At 34.7% G+C, this 20,620-nt stretch overlaps 1 protein-coding gene across 10 annotated transcripts in view; it reads left to right on the plus strand.

Moving 5' to 3' along the window:
• The window catches only part of C2CD5 (C2 calcium dependent domain containing 5), an 82,557-nt gene that overhangs the window by 29,229 nt on the left and 32,708 nt on the right, over positions 1-20,620 (plus strand). For all 10 annotated transcript variants that reach the window (XR_002176605.3, XR_002176606.3, XM_073788968.1 and 7 more), the window contains 3 exons: positions 5,150-5,258; positions 17,042-17,156; positions 20,219-20,314. Coding sequence is in view for 8 of the 10 variants with exons in the window: in XM_073788968.1 (XP_073645069.1) it covers positions 5,150-5,258; positions 17,042-17,156; positions 20,219-20,314 (320 nt within the window). In the remaining 2 variants the exon portion in view is untranslated. The remainder of the gene's footprint in view (positions 1-5,149; positions 5,259-17,041; positions 17,157-20,218; positions 20,315-20,620) is intronic.

Consider the following 20,620-nt stretch of genomic DNA (forward strand, 5'->3'; position numbering starts at 1 on the left):
CAAATAGATTTATTTTTTCAATATGATTTTTTTTCACTTGTAAGAAAAATGAAGTTACTTTTTAGATTCCGGGATGTATATTCTTCTTCAATAAAGAAACCTAATTGACTTAGTTTAACCTAGTATTTCCCAAATATATTTTACCATGGAGTCTTCCATTTAAAGAAAGAAACTTTCTTTAACTTTGGGAAACTTAGATATAAAGCAAAGTCTTTTGACAAATTATCATTTTAGAAGTGGGGATAAAATTATATAATAAATCATAGTAGGAACCTGGCATGGAGTTTTATATCTAGAAAGTTTACTCTGGTGTCTTGAGATAATAAAAAGAATCTCTGATTTCAAAAAAAATTGCTTAAATATCTTCTAAGAAAAATCCTATTTAAATCTTAAAAAAAAAATCCATTTTGTTCTCAGAATTTTCAACTAGCCTGTCTTTGAGCACATGCTGTTAAATGATTTATGCTGCATGTACTTGGCTTATGTCAAAGTATCAACATATGAAGTCTTATCTAGGCTCCACAGGGCAAGATTTTTTTTAAAATGTATGTATGTATGTATGTATGTATGTATGTATTTATTTATTTATTTATGGCTGTGTTGGGTCTTCGTTGCTGCACATGGGCTTTCTCTAGTTGCAGTGAGCAGGGGCTACTTTTTTTTTAAAAAAAATATTTATTGTTGTATAATTGATTTACAACGTTGTATTAGTTTCTGCTGTACAGCAAATTGAATCAGTTATCCATATACCTATATCCACTCTTAGATTCTTTTCCCATATAAGCCATTAAAGAGTATTGAGTAGAGTTCCCTGTGCTATACAGTAGGTCCTTATTAGTTATCTAATTTATATACAGTAGTGTGTATCTGTCAATCCCAATCTCCCAATTTAAACCTCCCCCCTCCCTTACCGCCCGGTAAACCATAAGTTTATTTTATACATCTGTAACTCTATTTCGGTTTTGTAGATAAGTTCATTTGTAGCCTTTTTTTAGATTCCATGTATAAGCAATATCATATGATATTTGCCTTTCTCTGTCTGACTTACTTCACCCGGTATAACAATCTCTAGGTCCATCCATGTTGCTGCAAATGGCATTATTTTGTTCTTTTCTATGGTGGAGTAATATTTCATTGTATATATGTACCACATCTTCTTTATCCATTCCTCTATCAATGGACATTTAGGTCGCTTCCATGTCTTGGCTATTGTAAATACCACTGCACTTACCACTGGGTTGCATGTAGCTTTTCGAATTATGGTTTTCTCTGGGTATATGCCCAGGAGTGGGATTGCTGGATCATATGGTACTTCTATATTTAGTTTTTTAAGGAACCTCCATACTATTCTCCATAGTAGCTGTATCAGTTTGCATTCCCACCAACAGTGCAAGAGGGTTCCCTTTTCCCCACACCTTCTCCAGCATTTATTGTTTGTAGATTTTTTGATGACGGTCATTCTGACCTGTGTGAGGTGACACCTCATTATAGTTTTGATTTGCATTTCTCTAATAACTAGTGATGTTGAGCATCTTTTCATGTGCTTTTTAACCATCTGTATGTCTTCTTTGGAGAAATGTCTATTTAGATCTTCCACCCATTTTTTCATTGGGTTTTTTGTTTTTGTTTTTTTAATATTGAGCTGCATGAGCTGTTTGTATATTTTGGAGGTTAATCCCTTGTCGGTTGCTTCATTTGCAAATATTTTCTCCCATTCTGAGGGCTGTCTTTTCGTTTTGTTTATGGTTTCCTTTGCTCTGCAAAAGCTTTTAAGTTTCATTAGGTCCCATTTGTTTATTTTTGTTTTTATTTCCATTTCTCAAGGAGGTGGATCGAAAAAGATCTTGCTGTGATTTATGTCATAGCGTATTATGCCTACGTTTTCCTCTAAGAGTTGTATAGTATCCAGCCTTACATTTAGGTCTTTAATCCATTTTGAGTTTATTTTTGTGTATGGTGTTAGAGAATGTTCTAATTTCCTTCTTTTGCATGTAGGTATCCGGTTTTCCCAGCATCACTTATTGAAGAGACTGAGGGGCTACTCTTGGTTGCGGTGTGTGGGCTTCTTATTGTGGTGGCTTCTCTTGTTGTGGAGCACGGGCTCTAGGCCCGCGTGGGCTTCAGTAGTTGTGGCACGCAGGCTTAGTAGTTGTGGCTCGCGGGCTCTAGAGCACAGGCTCAGTAGTTGTGGCACAGGGGCTTAGTTGCTCTGTGGCATGTGGGATCTTCCCGGACCAGGGCTCGAACCCGTGTCCCTTGCATTGGCAGGCGGATTCTTAACCACCAGGATATTTTTAATATAAGGGCTTTCCAGAGAAAATGTCTTCTGTAGTCCCTGGCATTCCCATCTGGACATTGAAAGCAGGGTGTGCTTGGGCTGATCTTAAGGAGGCTGTCCTTTTCAGTGAAAGAGAACCTATAGATTCATTAGGTATAGTAACGGACTAGAGATTAAGATCAATTCTTTAACTCAGTGTTTTAACCAGAAATGGCAAGAAGCCAGGTGATAAAGTCTGTGGTTCAGAGAGAACCTAAGCCCTCTTCATCTCAGTTTTTGACCTGAAACACGGAGATGATAGTACCTCTGTCTCAGGGTGTGGGAAAGATTGTGAAGCATAGTTTTAAGCTACTGTGCATAGGACTGGCACGCTGTAAGTGCTCCATAGTAGTCATTGGTGATGGTAGTGGGAGGATAAGTATTTAACAGCCAGCTGAGATACTGGCAGTAGCTCTTCTGAGAGAATTGTCTGAAGATGCTAGTTTGGGTTGATTAACGATGTCATTTTAATTGTAGGTTAAATTTTGTGTGTTAAACTGAGGGAGTGTGCTGGATGAACTGGGGACAGTTAGGACAGAGTTTAAGTTGGTAGCGTGGGTCTCCGCCTCTTTGGGCAGCCATTCCCCTACATTTTCTGCTGTGACCGGCTCTAGAGTGATGCTTTCCCTCCTGTCCCTTTATCCCATCTTCTGAAATCTGGGGAGAAGAGTCAAAGAATCCTGAATAGAGAAATCATTTAGGTTCATTTTTTTCATACTTATCTGAAATCTTATATGCAGATGGTTTCCAGCATGGAATTTACCTAATTTATTTCTCAATTTTTGGTGGAAGTACTGTTTTCCATTTAGCTTACAAAATTTTCATTTTCAGTGTCTCTTACCCAGAATATTTAAAATGTTAACTATCAAGATTAAGTGTAAAGTGTTTTTTTATACTTGGCCACAGTAGTTTGAGGAAATTTAAAAACTTCCGTATTCTTAAAATTGAAAAACCTTAGAGATCTAACTTATTAGGTAAAATACTAAAGTTTCCAGTAACATAAGCTTACCTGTACATTCCTCATTTAAAACTTATATTTTAAAAAATTTAGATGGAAATAAGGAGCTATCTTGACTAACCATTTTATAATACTTTTAAGTAAAATTCTCCTCCCGTCGTCTCCCTTCTCTTCCTTTTCCTCTTCCTATCAGCTGGGCCAAACCTGTCCACTTCCATTGACTGTTTTTTTACTCCTTTCTGTATAGCCTAGGTTTTTCTTGCCCTTGTTAAAGATTACTTTTAAATTCGAATGAATTTATTTCTAAATATGTATGTGTGTGTATGTACACACACACATGCACACACATATTTTTTAATACTGTATCTCATGAGTTATTGAGGTGTGCAGGACTGTTTGCCTCTGTGGTAAATGGCTCCAAGTTGCTATGCTGTGTGAATTATGCTTTGGTCAGTTCGTATTCTCCATGCTTTAAGCAGACAATCAGTAATCTTGCTGTTTTTAATGTGCCTGCTTCTAGTAATATTCTTTATCTCCCAGCTTTTATTTGCTGCATTTAATCTGCTGTGGGTCCAGAAAAAAAGATACCAATAGATTTTAGAATATGTTCCTAACATTATACATTTATAATTACCATATATCATCATATGAATATGGTCTGTGGGGATCTCTTATGAATGAAGTACCTGAAGTTTAGTACTTGGAACTAACAGTTCTTTTGACTGTTGAGGGCCCTGTTTTGCTTATTTTCCAGTTCTCAGTTATGTTCTGAATAGCTGAGGCTACTGGTAAGTGACTTCTGGTTAAGTGAGCTACATTAATCTTGCAGCTAGACAGGTTGGATGTTAAGTTTCCCATACTTGCATCCAATTTGTACCACGCGAGAGGCTTCTGTATTTGGGCAACCACAGGAACTCCCCTTTCTTTCTGGGTGTTGTTTCAATGAATTTCCTTTCTCTGCTTTGCCATTTCTCTCTTGCATGCTTCTCTTTGTCTCTAAATTGACAAGTTTGATATCCTTGAGAGAGAAGGGGAGAATAAAGCCTAAAAGAACTTGTAGAATTTTATTGCCCGCCTTACTGTCATCTGCATACCTCTCCCCTTTCTTAATACGCATTTATGTTTTTACATTTTTTTCCTGCTGCCCCCATATTAATAGAGAAAATAATCTCACACAATGATTCTCTGCCCACCTGAACTTGACATTGGCTCTTCTCTTCACCTTTCTATGTAGCTCTTAACCTGATCTGCTCATCTCTGTCTCCTCCTCCCTGAGTCCCACATTCTTTTCCATCTCCTGCCCCAGACCTTCAGTCTTTACTGGTAGCCCGGGATAGGGTATGTGTGTTGAGGGATAGTCTACGCCCACTGAGAAGTAGATGTGGGGTAGCGGGGCAGGCAGATTCCCCCCCCGCCCTCCTGTCTCATTGCCACCTTGCATCAGAATAGGAGATTGCGAGGAAGGAAGAGTGTGTTCAAATACCTTTTTTTTTGGGCCATGCCGTGTGGCTTGTGGGATCTTAGTTCCCCGACGAGGGATTGAACCTGGGCTCTCAGCAGTGAGAGCGAGGAGTCCCACCCACTGGGCCGCCACGGAAGCCCCCTGTTCAAATATCTTAATTTGGAACTCTGAGAACGTTTTTTTTCTCATTTAGAATTGATAAAAAGAGTGTTCGGACTTTGTATAACATGTGGGAAAATGGATTTAGAGCTCTAACATCCAAGAAAACTTTTAATTACAAAGCATCTGTAATGCATAATTGGTAGCCTTTTGTAAGGGGTAAATTCATTTCCTTATGGCAAGCTTTTTAATAAGCACATTTTTTGTACTTCACACATGGTCAGTTGTTTTCTTCCCCCGTTCTTTCTACTAGGAATTTCCATTTTTTACCTTGACGGCGTTTCCTCCTGGATTCCTCGTGCATGTCGGGGGAGTTGTTAGTGCACGCTCTGTGAAGCTTTTGGATCGTATCCACAATCCTGGTATGTATTTAGAAGTTTGTTTTCGATGTTTCATTTACTTACATTGTGATTATTAACATTGATTTTTATAATTTTTTAAGCCAAATCTATCCAGAAAGAAGAATGACAAAGAAAGTATGAACTGACGCACGTTGCTCTAAAATATTTGCAGTAATCTTAATTAAAAATAATTAAACTAAGTATATATTTTAGTTACGTTTGTATACAGAACAAATCTTGATTCATCTTTGGCCAAGGTGTATCACTTTGAGGGAATCCTTAAGTCACTTTTGAGTCAGCTATTATTTTCTTTGACCCATGCAGATAACAAATTTTACAATTTGATCATTGTGGCCATTAGCTTAAGATGTTAATTCTTGTCACTAGCAATAATTCTTTATGGATTTTGAGTAATTTCCTTATTCATAAAAGAAGTATTGTTTTAAAATGTAATTGTAAACATTGTGTAGAGTACCTTAAGAGTTTAAAAAAGGCAACTATTCTCTTTGGGTCCTTGGTTTCTTTTATGTAGCTATTTGTTCCATATAAGTGAACAAGAAAAAATGACAGCTCACTTCTTTAAAACACGGGGTCTTGATTATAAAAGAGAAGAGGCATGGAAGTCCTAGTAATTTCAAGCCCTTGGACTAAAAATGCTTTGATGATTTTTCTAAACCTAAAATAAGCATGATAAGTATGGTAGGAACTTTCCTATGGACTCTGTTCTCACATCTCTCATTGACTAGATGCCCAATAACTTGCTCAAATCACTTATTATTTTGATGACATACCTTAAACCTGAAGTTATATTAATATTCTTACTTGGCACATATCAGATATGTTTTTGAAAATTTTAAATTGTCACTTCCAGTAACCTCTTCCTGGGGCTTGTACCGACAGCTATATAAAAGAGAAAAATGCTTTGAAATTATTGTATGCAAAACACAAATAGTGATTTTGAGGATACAGAGCATTACCATTCTTTTAGATTTTTAAGAAATTTAATCTGTGTCCTATGGTTTGATGTCATTTGAGTTAAGCAGAATGGAATTTTTCTAGACCCTGAACAGGATTTCAGAAAAGCAAGACTAGCTAGGATTATTTAACTCTAAAGCTGAGCAAATACATCTTTTAAGCACAAGTCTTCTCTTTTTCTTCTCTGGTTTATTTTTTTTTCCCTGTTCCTTACTTTTTGAGTCAATCTGAGATCTTATCTTCATGTAGTATTTGCGTATTCTGCAGTAATTAAAAGGCATGTTTAGACTGAGGCCAGTTGACTGGATTGAGACCTTGAGGACTATGCCAAGTTTCATATCTATGTGTTTAGGAACTTGAATTATTTGGAAAGTGCAAGGAAATACTGAGTTAATACTTGACATTAACTGGGTGACCCAAGGCCAAGTTACCTGTGTTTCTGTGGACCCTTGACTCAAATATTTTGATAGACGGCACCCACCCATGGATCTAAGAGCTCCAAAAATTCAGGAATATATTCAGTTGTTGGTGATGTCTTCTGTTTATTGAAAACATTTTGATGTCATCATTGCTTCCACATACTCTGAGTAAGCTGTAGAGTCTGGGAGAACAAATGAAGGTTACTTAACTAAGTTTAAGTAGAGAGCCATATTTTACATGGCATTACTTAAAAACAACAACAACTGCTTTGGGGGGTTTTCCATACTTGCCAGTTTATTCTAGCTGTGTAAGAAATGTAAGAATCCAGACCCAGGGAAGAAAACACAAATCCTTCCTTATTACAGAATATATTTTGTGTATTGTAACTACAGCTCATCCATTCTCTTCCTTTCCTTCTCTATCAGAATATTTTTTCAATTCACATGGAGAAATTCTCAGTTACTAATGTTTTATTTCCCAGAAGATTGTGGGCATATACATATAAATACTTTAATGTTATGTAAGTTGTATTTCAGTTTTGTTTTATTTTCAGTTAAACACAAATCAATTACATAGTCTAATGGTTGAGTTATTATATTATTTTGATACAGTTATCACATTCTTTGCATTGTGTTTTTTGTATGTGTATTATGCATTAAAAAGGAACATTTGCTTAACATTTTCTTAATCTCCAGGCCCCTTAAATAATTATTTATGAAAAAAATTTTAATTTTGAAAAGAGCTGAATGTTAAAACTCAGTTAGCATCTACCATAATGATGATGTATTAATTTTATGACACTGAGTTACTCTGCCGAGAGAAAATTATGATGGATGAGGTGCATGTGCTAATGTTAAAAGTGCTGTATTGGACTCTCAGATGAATCTTGCAGCTATTTTTTGACTAGTGAATATGGGAAATTTTCTTTTCACACTGAGTGTAAAAGGAAAAGTCTTATTTTAAAATCACAACCACCTACTACATGGGTTGTTATTTTGGAGTTATTTCTTTTAGAACTTCCTCTTTTTAAATATTAAGCAAACAGGGTCATACAATAAGGGAAAGAGTGGGGTGGTTTTGAAAAGGTAATTATCTTTAATTAGACTTTAGTTAATGTTAGATTATGATAGCATGTTCCTTCTTCTCTATCTATTTCTACTTCTTATTAACTCTGCTGTCTGTGTCTTTCTAGTTCCTGTCAAGTGGTGTTGTCAATTGTGTTCTTATTTGTAGTGTTTTTTGTTTTTTTCTTACTATTCTGCACCTAAAACTGATCTACTAATTTGCTGTTTTGAACTCAGCCTTTGTCGGAATTATGGGTAACACAAGATCTTACAAACTGCTAGACTGGAATAGTTTCAATTCAGGTATTTTAATGGTCATTCAGTACTACATATGCTGACAAAAATTATGGCAGCTCAGTGAAGTTTTTAGAAATGTTCTAGATTAAATAGGCTTAATGTCAATTCAGTTATACAGATACATTTTGCAATACATATGTGATAACTTTTGTAATCTCCATGGAAATGGCAAACAAAAATGTGTTAACTAAAATGAATTAATCAAAACCATAGAAATACCATAAATTATGAATGACTTCTGTTAGGTGATTAACTTTCAGAATGATAACTTTAAATTATATTTATTACATTTTGGACAGTTTTTTCATATCAGGTAAATGACACTGGCATTAGCTTTGTGATTAAGGAAATATTAATTGTTAAATGTATAAGTATTAAATGACTAGTTTAATAATCGTAAAGTATATTTAAACTTCAATTGAGATTTGATTATAATATATTTAGTGTTCTAGAAATATTATAAAAGTATAGCTTAGCATTTTTATTTATAATTCTAGAGTGTTCCAAAATTTGGTAAGTAAGAGCAGATTTTGGGGGGATTAACAGCTTTCATAAGCTTTCCTCCTTCCCCTTCGACATGAGAATATATTTTTTCTTTTTAAGTAATTTTACATATGAATATAGTTTGTAGCTTTTAAAGAAACTAAACTAAGATAGCTTTACAGCTGATGATGTGGTTTAGAGTCAAAGGCAATTTTTCTTTTTGTTAAAAGCATGTTCTGTTAATATAAATATCTACATTTTTATGTTATTTCTATTTTAGATTTAAATTAAATACTAGAGCCATTTTGATTTAATATCAGAAACTGATATTTTCCTATAGAACTTTTTCAGTTAATTGCGTCAGAAAGTACATCTATTTACAGAAAAATAAAAACAGAAACACCAGGAGGCTTAGCATTTGAGATAATATCCCATAATCTTTTCAGTATTGTAAACTTTTTTGTTCTTAGGAGTCCAGGATGTAAGTTCTGATGTAAGTAGTGCATGTTTGACTATGAAGTAACTCATGTTCATCATGTAGATTTACCTAAAGTCAGTCTAGTACACAATCTGATCAAGTCCAACCTTTGCAGATTTAGACCGACATCAATTGGTAAATCTTTGGGGAAATTACCTCTATTTCCTATCCAAGTTTTTGCCAGCATGTTATCACATTGATTAGAATTAATCATTTGTAATGTCATGCTTTATACTTAATTTTTAGTGAGAAATTAAAAATACCCTGCTGGATTCATTTAATAAAAATAAGAATATATATTTAAAACATAGGCAGATTAGGGTAGTGGGCAGAGAAAAAGGCTAATTACATAAGTACAGGACATTGAGGGCATAAATCATTAATAATTTAAGGAGCCTGAAACCTTGTGAGGGCAAATATGTTTAGAATGAGAGATGTATTAAATGATAGAACAGTTTTGGAAAAGTGGAAAAGGCAAAAGTTAAATCTTGTAGACATAATAAAGACTTTGTCCCATGTAAGCAGAATTACAGAATCTGGCGAGGAAAAACATGGTTGAGGAAGCAGTATATCTTGCCATCATTTAAAATAAAGTCCAGTAGTAAGTATAAGAAAGAAAAGGTGGATATGTTACAGCGTATTAAAAGATGACGCTTTTAGTTTAATGCGCTCATAGTTGTATGCTTTTGATTGAGGTGTTAGAATCGTTTGATTCCAGTAGTTGGCACATATTCAGAAACCAGGTTTTTTTGGATACTAGTTTCAGAAAAATAACTTGATAATTCTGAAAAAAAAGTGATTTATTTGGTAAATATATTCAAATCATTTATATATTTTTCTCCATCATTAGGGAATATTTAGCCACTCCTGTCCTGTATTACCATAGAAAATCAAGAATTGACCACATCAGTAAGAAAAGTAGTTGTTGATACAGTTTCTATTAATGCTAGAAACTGTTCATCAATATTGTATTTTCAGGACCCTCTGAATACCAGGTGTTAGATGCCTTCCAAGAGAAAAGAGAAGGGAACACATGGTAGTCAAACATACTTACTAATTATTAGACATTCCTATTTCAGAAACATTAAAATGTGGGAAAATATAGGAGAACATTTTATATCACACAATAGTATTTCATGAAATACGATATATCATGCACACATTTATTAGAATTTTATTTTTTGCCATACAGTTCACTAGATAATAGGTGTGCAAAGGTGCCAGTCCTCCTATTTTCAGAAAGCTCATATTCTGGGAGGATAGAAGAATATGTAAATGGATTACTGTGTGTTATGGAGTGATACAAGATACAGAGTTAAAGAGGAAGGCAGGATTAACGCTGTGTGGCAGGGAAGCTTATAGAGGTGGTAATTCTTGAGCTCAGTGTTGGATGGTATATGGGAGATTCACGCAGATTTATATTTCAGACAGTGTATTTGGAGCCATGTTAATACATTCTGTGAATGTAGTTCTGAAACTTCAAGCATGTGCAAAACAATATCCTAGCCATTACTCATTCGATGATGTTTATTACATAGCTACTTCATACTTATTTTAAGTTTTTTGCCATTAATTTAGAATGTCTTTGTTAGTTTACCTTTTTTTTCCTGCCCCCTTTTCTCCTGCTTTGTTGTCTTAGTTTGTGTTAACTACAAGTGATAGAAAATATTTTTATAGAGCAGGAAGAAGGGAATTCAGTATCTGAGAATTTATTTAAAAATTATTACCTTTTCTTACCTTGTTTCTTATTTTTTTGGCCTGGTAACAGACTTTGAGAAAGACAAGATGAATCTTGCTGCTAGGAAGGAGGATGTAACATTTGCGGATCTGTATGTGACATGCCAGGAGCAGGAGGTGCATAGGAATAAGACAGGGTAGCCCATGACCACATTTGCATTAAATCATTGACTAGAGGTTGGAGAATGGATTTAAAAGCAGCAAGACTAGAGACAGGGAGCCCAGTTAGTAGACTGCAGTGGTACTGGCCAGATAAGTGACCTAGGATTTGGTGGTAATAGGAGAGCTAAAGGTTTATAGTACACTTACTATGTACTACATACTCTTCTAAGTGCTTTATGGTAGTAGATCATTTAATCCTCAAAACACAACCCTGACATAGGCATTATTCCTATTTTGTAGATGAGCAATATGAAATGTAGCAGTTTCCCCAAAGTAAAATAGAAAGTGACTAAGCCAGAGTTTCAACCTTACTACTTTGGCTTCAGGACTTAAACTCGTAACCATAAATTTACGAACTATTTATAATGTAAAATCCACAGGACTTGGTGATTAGTAGGATGTGGTGAGTAAAACAGGCTCTTGGCAACTTTCAGCTGAGAGAGAAAGATAGATTATGATTATTCCACATGTCTACAAGTCTGACATCCCAGGGGGCATGTGGAAACTCAAGTCTATTTGAAAGTTCAGTTGTAAACTTTTAAGAGTAAATTTTCATAGCCCGAGCTTATTGTTTCTCAGATGGCTATGATCTTTTTTTTTCTTCTGAGTTTACCACTAAAATTATTTCTGAATAGCTCACACATACATGTTTCTTAATTAGTAATAGTCTCAGTGAGTTGAGTAAAATTTGTTATTTTTTCTTGTGTAGGATGCCTGTCAGCTTAGATAATTTTTTCAGGAAGTGACAAGAGGAAATATAAAGTAGTTATATAATGTGGTTTGAAAAGTACTAGTTTGAAATAGCTTATCAACTTAGACAATATTTTTAAGAGTGTTTTTAAGTCCTGAGTTAGTAAAACAAGGTGTTTGAAAACTAACTTTTGTTTCTGAGAATATTCTAAAAAGTTTTTTTTTTTTTAAGTTTTAGACAGATTGTAGATTTTAAGACATTAGGCTGAAGATTTTCTCAATCTTATAGTAAATGAACTTTGGCTAGTGATAATGCAAGCTCTAGATTAGTGGTCTGAATTCAGAAAATATTACTCTTTTTTGTTAGTTTTTAGAACTGCAGTTGTTTAGAAATTTCACTTTATTTTGGGGGCAAAAATTAGTAGTTAAAACCTAAGAAATGTATAGTTACTGCTTTAAAAATATTTAATTTTAACAAAATATGAGTCAGCTGATATATAAGGAAATATTTATAGAATATACATAGCAGTCTGATCATGCAAATATTTCTTCAGTGGTTGTTTGTGGAGTGCCCACCATGTCTTGAGCACAATGCTGGGGATTGGGAACACCAGTGTTCATCCAGTGTAAATCCTCATCCTTTTTACATACCTGGTCGAGGCTTTTTGTTATACTATTTTGCTCTGTGAGTGTGTGTGTGTGTGTATGTGTTAGTTAAATGGAGATAGGCTTTCTTGGAACTTGAATTCTGCTGATAATCTCAGCAATTATTATTTTTCTATGTCTGAGAGACACTCATGAGCAGCTGTGCAAACTAAGCCTAAAGTAGTTAAGCAGCTTTTGGTTTTCAGTATTTTAATAAGGTTTTCAGGAAATAGATATATAGAGTTCAAGAAGGCATAAATATAGCATGCGTGACATGTGAGCTTTTCTTTATAATGTGACATATAACTGTAATACATAATTTTCCCTCTATACATAGTGTAACGATATTCATTACTTTTCATTCTTTACTGTTAAAAAAAAAAGTCAGATGGGTAATCTCCTTAAGTGTGAAATTTCACTCTTTTCATATATATGTATATGTAAAGTGTAACTGGATATTCTGTTACATTATTTTAATGTAACATGTAAATGTAATATATCATTCTCTCTCTGTATAAAATAATGTAACTGGCTGCCAGTTACATTATGTATAAAGAGTGAAATTTCACAATCAAGGAGTAGATTACATATTTGACTTTTTTTTTTTTTTTTTACAAATAGTAAAGACTCCAGTTTGATCCAACATGGATTGTATCCCAGCCACCATCCTAACATTCTAAATTACTATGTCTTGAAGTTTTCTCTGACTTGCACATCACTTCTTCTATAATGAGACTCTTCTTTTTAGTCTTTACTGAATCACCATCCAGTTTAAGGCTGTATACTCCCTTGAACCTGAACTCTCTAATTTCTATTTCATTAGGGGAAATATGTCTTCTTCAAAAGGTTGTTTTGGGTTGGAATATTAATTTCAGGTATTTGAGAATGTAGCTTTTTGTGCTGTCCATTAACAAGATACACTATCATTGTACTGAAAATCCTACCTAACACTTCATCTTTCTTGCTTATTTAAAAATTAGATTGAGTAACTATCCATTTCCTATTTTTCTTTCAACTAGATTAAAAGATTCCCAAGGACAGAGTTATTCTCTTCTAGAGCTATATAAAAATAGAACTAAATTGAACACTTTAGGTAGTCAGCGTTTCTTAGTTGCAAGTGTGTAATTGCCTAAAATCTCAAAGGGATTCAGTTTTATAAAAGCATGTTATGTTGAGTTGTTCATTTCTTTACTTTTTGAGGTGTAAACTATTACTGTCATTTTAGGAATCTTTACCAGTGTCACCTGTACTTCAAAAACAAGATAAAATGCTAAAACGATGGCAAGATATCAAGCTATGGCCATGCTCTAGACAAGTAACAGTAGTAAAGTGAATTGACTGTGGTGTCAACCCAGGCACGAAGACATTACCCCTAAAAAAGGCATCAGTGAGGTCTAGAGCTCAGTTCATGCCTACGATTAAAAGGATATAGTAAAAGATTTGTGTATTAGCAATGAAGAGTTTTGACCCTTAGAAGAAAAACATAAAATAGTATGAAATATAGTTTGTATAAATATATAACTTTTAATATCTCCTAAAATGATAATCTTTTTATAATTATAAGTAATTCTATAGATTATTAGGAGGAGCATGGTATTTAAAGTGAAAATATTTTTTTCTTGACATCTCTGAAATGTTTATTTGCAACCCTCGCATCTCAGCTGTATATCCTTCAAGTGACCAGATTGTATACAGTTTCATATATGGCATGTATAGTTGCCAGCAAATTTTTAAGCCGGACTCTTTGTTTTGCCTTTTATATTAGTATGGTAACTCCTTAGTTTTTACTTTTGTAGGGTGAGTAAAACACTTCAAATTCACTAGTGTGTTTCCTGTAAGAAATGTAATTAGCTGTTTCTAAGCTTTAAAAATTCCATTAATAGGGATTAAATACTATGCTATTTCTGAATTTTCAGTGGTAATAAGTTAGGCAACTATGATATTTCTGAATTTTCAGTGGTAATAAGTTAGGCTGAGTTATGATTACTACTTGAATTTTCTCTGGCTCCTCTCTGGCATTAAGTATAAAATAGGCTTTGAAGATAAATTTAACTTTTCTGTAATATTAAATAAATTGATTTATCCTAATTTTATCTTAATTAACCCCTAAATTTAATAGCCAAAAAGTTCCTTTGACTTCTTGCTTACAGTTGTAGGTAATTATTGTTAATCCAATTACTAGTTTGTGATTAAGTGCTCCCTACTGTATGCTTGCCTTGCTTTCACCTAGAACCTAGGGCCATTACTTTCTGTAACCATTTCAGTGAGCTGCCATAGTTTTCAGTCTGTACTGTCACCTGATCCAAGCATGCGCCAAAACATCCACTGTTTCTGGCTCTTGTCTGCTGAATCTGCTTTGCAAAACCCTTCGTTCTTTGAGCTTTTGCTTTAGCCAAAAACCAAATTTAAGAAATTCTTTGGAGTGTGGACATATGCCATTTGCTTCCTTAGCCCCCCTGTTATGTAACTCTTTAGCTTTTATTAAGCTTGTAAATACTTTATTAAGTACAACAGTGGCATCCCCGTGTGTAATTGTGTGGCTCATGTGTCAAAAATAAAGGCTGCTTGTGAACTTGTCAGAAGAGAATGAATGCTCTACTTGCGCTGCATTCAGCATTTTTTCTTGTTTTTTTTTTTTTTAATCAGCCACTTATTCTTTCATAGTGTTTGGTTTAATTATCTGATTATTTTATGTATTATACCAAGGTAAGTCTGATGTAAAAAAACTTTGTATTCTCTGTGGTTACATGTATCTCATAGTAATTATTATTACATATTTTTCCATTTAGGCATGCTGGCCTTTCTAAATAAATAGATCTTGAACTTAAAATAAGTAACTTCCTCCATTTTTCATTAATTTAAACAACAGTATTGTGGATTACTTCCTGTAAAATTCATTTTTAAAACAGAAAAGCTACCATGTATTACTTGCAGCAAGATGTAGGCAAACCTAATGTGAGAAATCTAAAAATGTAGTGTACGATTACTTGGTTTAGCAAGTAGTATTGTAAACTACTGGGATGAGGTAAAAAGTAAATAGCATGTTCTACTATTAAATTTTAGAAAAGTTAGACTTTTTGTTTTACATAGTTTTTCAGGAAAATAATTATTTTCTAAACTGAGATATATTTCTCTTATTTGTGGTATCTATTTTCAAAGAATCATAAGTACTTTGATAGATTGAGCAACTACTTGAATAATAGTTCATCTTAATGATGTAAAATTTCCCTATTAGGAAAGGATGATGTTAAATAGATATCCAAATTGGTCTGAAAACATGTATGTCCTAAAAAGAATGGATTTGAAAGTGTATTTGTGCTGTTGACGTCTACATGTCAGTTAGGAATATGAAGAAGTTCTTTAACATAGTAGTGTATGTGCAAAATAGGGCCACCTAATTGTCTCACACATTTCTTAATTCATAATATTGATTGCTAACACCATATTGTAGTAGTTTCTGTTTCTTTTCCTTCTTTATTTTATCTCGTACTCTGATCTTTTCCTAAGTTTCCTGGAGTTTGCCTTTCTTTCTTTTCTTCTGAAAGAAGGTTTTAAGGTAGCTCTGTATTGGATCCAAAACTTTAAATCAAGAACTGGCTGGCATCATTTGTAGTTCTGGCTTTTATCTCCTCATTTCTCCCCTTTGCTGATCTCCTCCCTGCGGGGGAGATCATAGGAATGTGAGCTATACCAAGCCTTTTAACCTTTCTTTACTTTGCTGTCTTCAGTATTTCACTAGTGAGTATGATTCTACTTATTCTACTTATTTTGAAAAACGTATTTGAAAACTGCATAAGTACTGAAATTCAAAAAGAAGGCTTTTGGATTGTTTGATTTCCAGTCTTAATAGTGCCTTTTATGTGGAAAATTTACAGTAAGAACTTAGCATATTATTTAGAGTTGTTTTTTCTATTCCAAATTGTTCCCAAACGGAAGTGCCACAAAGAGAAACAAATTAGGATATGCTGATTATAGACCGTTTCTTTTTTAAACATCTTTGCACTTAAAAAGTTACTATATATGCAGCTGCTGTTCATCAGTAGTTTGCAGCTAAATGCAAGTGATTAGGAAGTATGTGTGACAGATGCTCCATCTATAATGCTCCATTACAAGCAATATTGGACTCCTTATGGTAATAAAATGCAATTCTGTGATTCTAAAGCATTTTCTTAATGACAGCCACTTATGGAGTTACAGTGTTCTATCTGAAATTTGTCCTTATGAACATTAACCAGATTCTTTGTATTAATCTTTTAAATGTATTTGCTTTCCTTATTTTGCATTGGCCAGTCCCTTTATTTCTTGCCACTTTGCTTCAGGACCCACATCTCTTTAGAAGAGTGGTACAGATGGCTTTCTGCTTTTTCACATTGACAAATCTTTGCCTTGGAAAGAACCCAGAATATAGCGCATTATAAAAAATAGGTACCAGGAAATGAAATCAGAATTTAAGTTAAATTTATGGATATAACTCATAAGGTATCCACTCAGGGAGGTGAGACATAGGATGTCCTTTTAGGTTAAGATTGGAATCTGGAAGCTCTGGGTCTACCTTTCAAGTTGTATCTAATAAAATACATCCCTGTAGGTGTCCCTTAAAGTAATAAAGCAAATAGAACTAGGTGGTTTATCTTCTAGCAATCGAGTTTAAAATGTTAAACTTTTTGAGAAGTAGCATTAAATTAAAATGTTAATAAGCTTTTTGAGAAGTAGCATTTTAAAGATGTGAAGTTTTAAAAACTGTTGTAGAATAGTACTTCTTTGCCTTCCAGAGTATGCTTATTTTAACCATTTCTTGTTCAAATAGACAACGTGCTATTGAGTAGTGAACTGATTTAAAATTTATTTTTCAGATGAACCAGAAACTCGAGATGCGTGGTGGGCAGAAATCAGACAAGAAATAAAATCACATGCCAAAGCATTAGGCTGTCATGCTGTAGTGGGCTACAGTGAATCAACTAGCATCTGGTAAATGAAAACAACTTGATTTTCTAGATGCTGTAAGTTACAGATTGTCATCTGAAAGGGGGAAAGCTTTATGCAGATACAGGGAAAAGAAGAATAGTGGAGTGGTCCAGGAGCATGGGCTTTTTTAGAGTATATCACACGGAGGTTCATATGCCAGATTTGCTACTTAATTAATGTGAAACTTTGGGAAGGTTACTCTACTCCTGTGAGCCTCAGTTTGTACACTGAAGTGGAGATGATAACTGCCTATCAGTTAAGGTTATTGAGGGATTAAATGAGAACATAATACTGGCACATAGCAAGTATTAACTCTAGGCCTACTTTACTCCAGTTTGTGACTCCACTAACTCCTTCCTCTGGGATTTTGGAACCCTTGATCTATTGTAAATGAACTTGCCATGTGTCTTTAAAGTTCATTGTAAACTCTTTCTGCCTTTTTTTTTTACTAACTGTAACTTAACTTTCTCCTGCCAACAAATCATCCTTTCTAACTCTACCCAGTTAGGAGGGGACTTCCATACTCCTAGTTCTCAATCCACTTTTCTCCTACCTTTCATTTGGATAGCCTCTCCTCCTTAACATCCATGACATTCCACAGTTTAGAATTTTCTACCTCCAAAACTTTCTTCTGCCTTGTTCATTACTGCTTGGCCAATCTCCACCAATTAAACAAGGTTATCTCCCTTCTAACAGCCTGGCATTGTACTTTCTCATTCTCAAATCCTCTATCCCCACGTGACTTTCAGCCTTATTTTGGACCTTATTGTCGCTTGAAACTGCTTCTCTTTAAAAATTTGAAACCATAGGGCTTCCCTGGTGGTGCAGTGGTTGAGAATCTGCCTGCCAATGCAGGGGACACGGGTTCGAGCCCTGGTCTGGGAAGACCCCACGTGCCGCGGAGCAACTGGGCCCGTGAGCCACAACTACTGAGCCTGCGCGACTGGAGCCTGTGCTCCACAACAAGAAAGGCCGCGACAGTGAGAGGCCCGCGCACCGCGATGAAGAGTGGCCCCCCCTTGCCACAACTGGAGAAAGCCCTCGCACAGAAATGAAGACCCAACACAGCAAAAATAAATTAATTAATTAATAAACTCCTACCCCCAACATCTTCAAAAAACAAACAAACAAACAAACAAAAAACAAAAAAAAAATTGAAACCATAAAATTGCCCTCTTGGATCACAACTTAATATTTTTCCACCCATCCCATTTGCTCATTTACACCTAGTTTGTTTTGACCCTTATCCTAACCAAGAGTTTTCCCAGTTCCTTACATAGGTTCTGACTTTACTTGCTATCTGCCATCCTTGAACCCTACTTTCCACTCGTTCAGAAGTTTGTATTGGATATCATCTAGAAACTGTGTGACCTTCTGCTGTCTTATTTTTCCACCTTGTGTTGGATAATTCTCACTGCCAGCTATTACATGGATAACTCTCTTGTGGTGGTGGCGATCATTTTTGTTGGAGAAAAAATGATTAGACTGTAGTAAATGAGGATGTTACAGAGCCATGCTATTTCATCTTCTGAGGACCCTTTCTTTTCCTTTGCAGACCACGTATTATACCCTTGAACTGCTGTATTCCTATAGTAGCTGTTCTACTTTTGTTAAACGACTAACTTTGTTATGCTTATCCTGCCTTACTCCCCAGGTAGTCTTGCTTATTCATGGATTTCGTGTCATGCACTCTCGGGTCTTAGGGATATGGTTTTAAAAGACATAGTTCTTGCCATCAGATTCACATTCTCCTGGAGAATTATGACAAGTATAATATATTTTATGATAGAGACATCCTAGGATGCTTTAGGATCTCAGAAGGCTGGAGGTTAGAAGTAGGATTGGAAGAAAGTGTTAAGGAAGTAACTGAAGCTTGAACTGAATCTTGGGAGATGAGCATGAGTTATATCAGTGAAGAGAAAAGGCATAGGGAGGGTTTTCAAGGCGAAAAGACTAGCATGTGGAGAAGGCCAGAGGTGTAGATCAGTGGCTGGAGATAAATCGCAGTTGCAGGAGTCTATAGAAATGAGTTCAATTAATTTACTTAGAAGTTTGCATTCACCTGATACAAATTTCTCTTTTCCCTCTAGACCTCAAAATGTCTTTGTCTTTAAATCCTATCTTTACTAGTTTTTTCTGTTCTAACCCATCCTACTTACTATTATTGGATTCAGTTCCCTGAGATGCATACCTTGAAATGCACACCTGCTCTTGTAGCTCCTTGATTTGGCGCCTTCTGTGGCTCCCCGTTACTTTTTCTGACGTTCTCAGTGCCCACTTAAACATTGTAAGCCTGGCCTCTTACAGACCATTTCTTTTATATCCTTTCTTCTGGTCCATTTACTCTTTGTTTCCAGCATTTCGTCCCTAGACTGCTACTTTTCTCACTAGCTTTGGGTGATCTCATTCAATAATTATGTTGATTGTTTAATTTTTTTGGCTTTCAAGCTGGGTGGTATGTAATCAAGAGTTTCAAAGAATTCTTTTGAAAATCAGTTTTTATCATACATATAATGATGTACCAAAAGCTCTGTTTAGTTTATTTTGTATTTGTTTCAGATATCTTTTTATTATTAAGTTTGAATTAAGCTATAACAATATAGATATTTACATAGTTGTGCCTTTAGAATAATTTTAATACAATTCAGTATACATTTAAAGAGTATTTTAATACAGTTTGATGGGTTATTGCTGGATATTTTGAAACATTCCAGTCTTTATCAGCTTTACCATGTTTTAAAGGAGTCACACTGCTATATTAGAAATAAAGTGCCTTTCCATGGAAAAATAAAAAAATAAAAAACAAAATAAAGGAATCAGTTGTCATTAATATTATGCTTTATCTTTTACAATTTTTAAATAAGAAAGAATTCTTATCCTTTCCATTTTAACAACATTATTTCTGTTTTCGATTCTAGGTTTAGGAGGTAATCCTGTGATACTAATATTTAGTAGAGTCTAACTTTAAATTTAAATTGTCACCCTTGTATCACTTTGATAGTTAACATTTTCCAAAGTTAGATTCCCTGAAAATGTTAACTTGTTTATGTTTTTTTCTTTTGTAGTGAAGAGGTCTGTATTTTATCTGCATCCGGCACAGCAGCTGTACTGAACCCTAGATTTCTGCAGGATGGCACCGTGGAGGGCTGTTTGGAACAGAGGTTGTCATGACAGCCTGGCTTATTTTCCTTAAGGGCAGAGAAGGGAGAGGTTGACTTTCTTCCTCTCAGAGCTGGGCTAGTCCTTCTCTATGAGGGTGGGTTATAGGTGTGCAATTTTGAAATCAGGACCAGGCACTTTACTGATTTTTACTTAATCCATAGCAACAAGGAAGTGTTGGGTTCTGCACTGTATGACACATCACTATTTCTATTATCTTGATAAATTACACATATGATTACCAATCGAAGGATTTCAAGTATACATTTTTTTGTTTGCTACAGTGTAGAAATAATTTATTTTATTTG

The sequence above is a fragment of the Tursiops truncatus genome, chromosome 11 (assembly GCF_011762595.2).
Source record: "Tursiops truncatus isolate mTurTru1 chromosome 11, mTurTru1.mat.Y, whole genome shotgun sequence".
Taxonomy (NCBI): Eukaryota; Metazoa; Chordata; class Mammalia; order Artiodactyla; family Delphinidae; genus Tursiops; species Tursiops truncatus.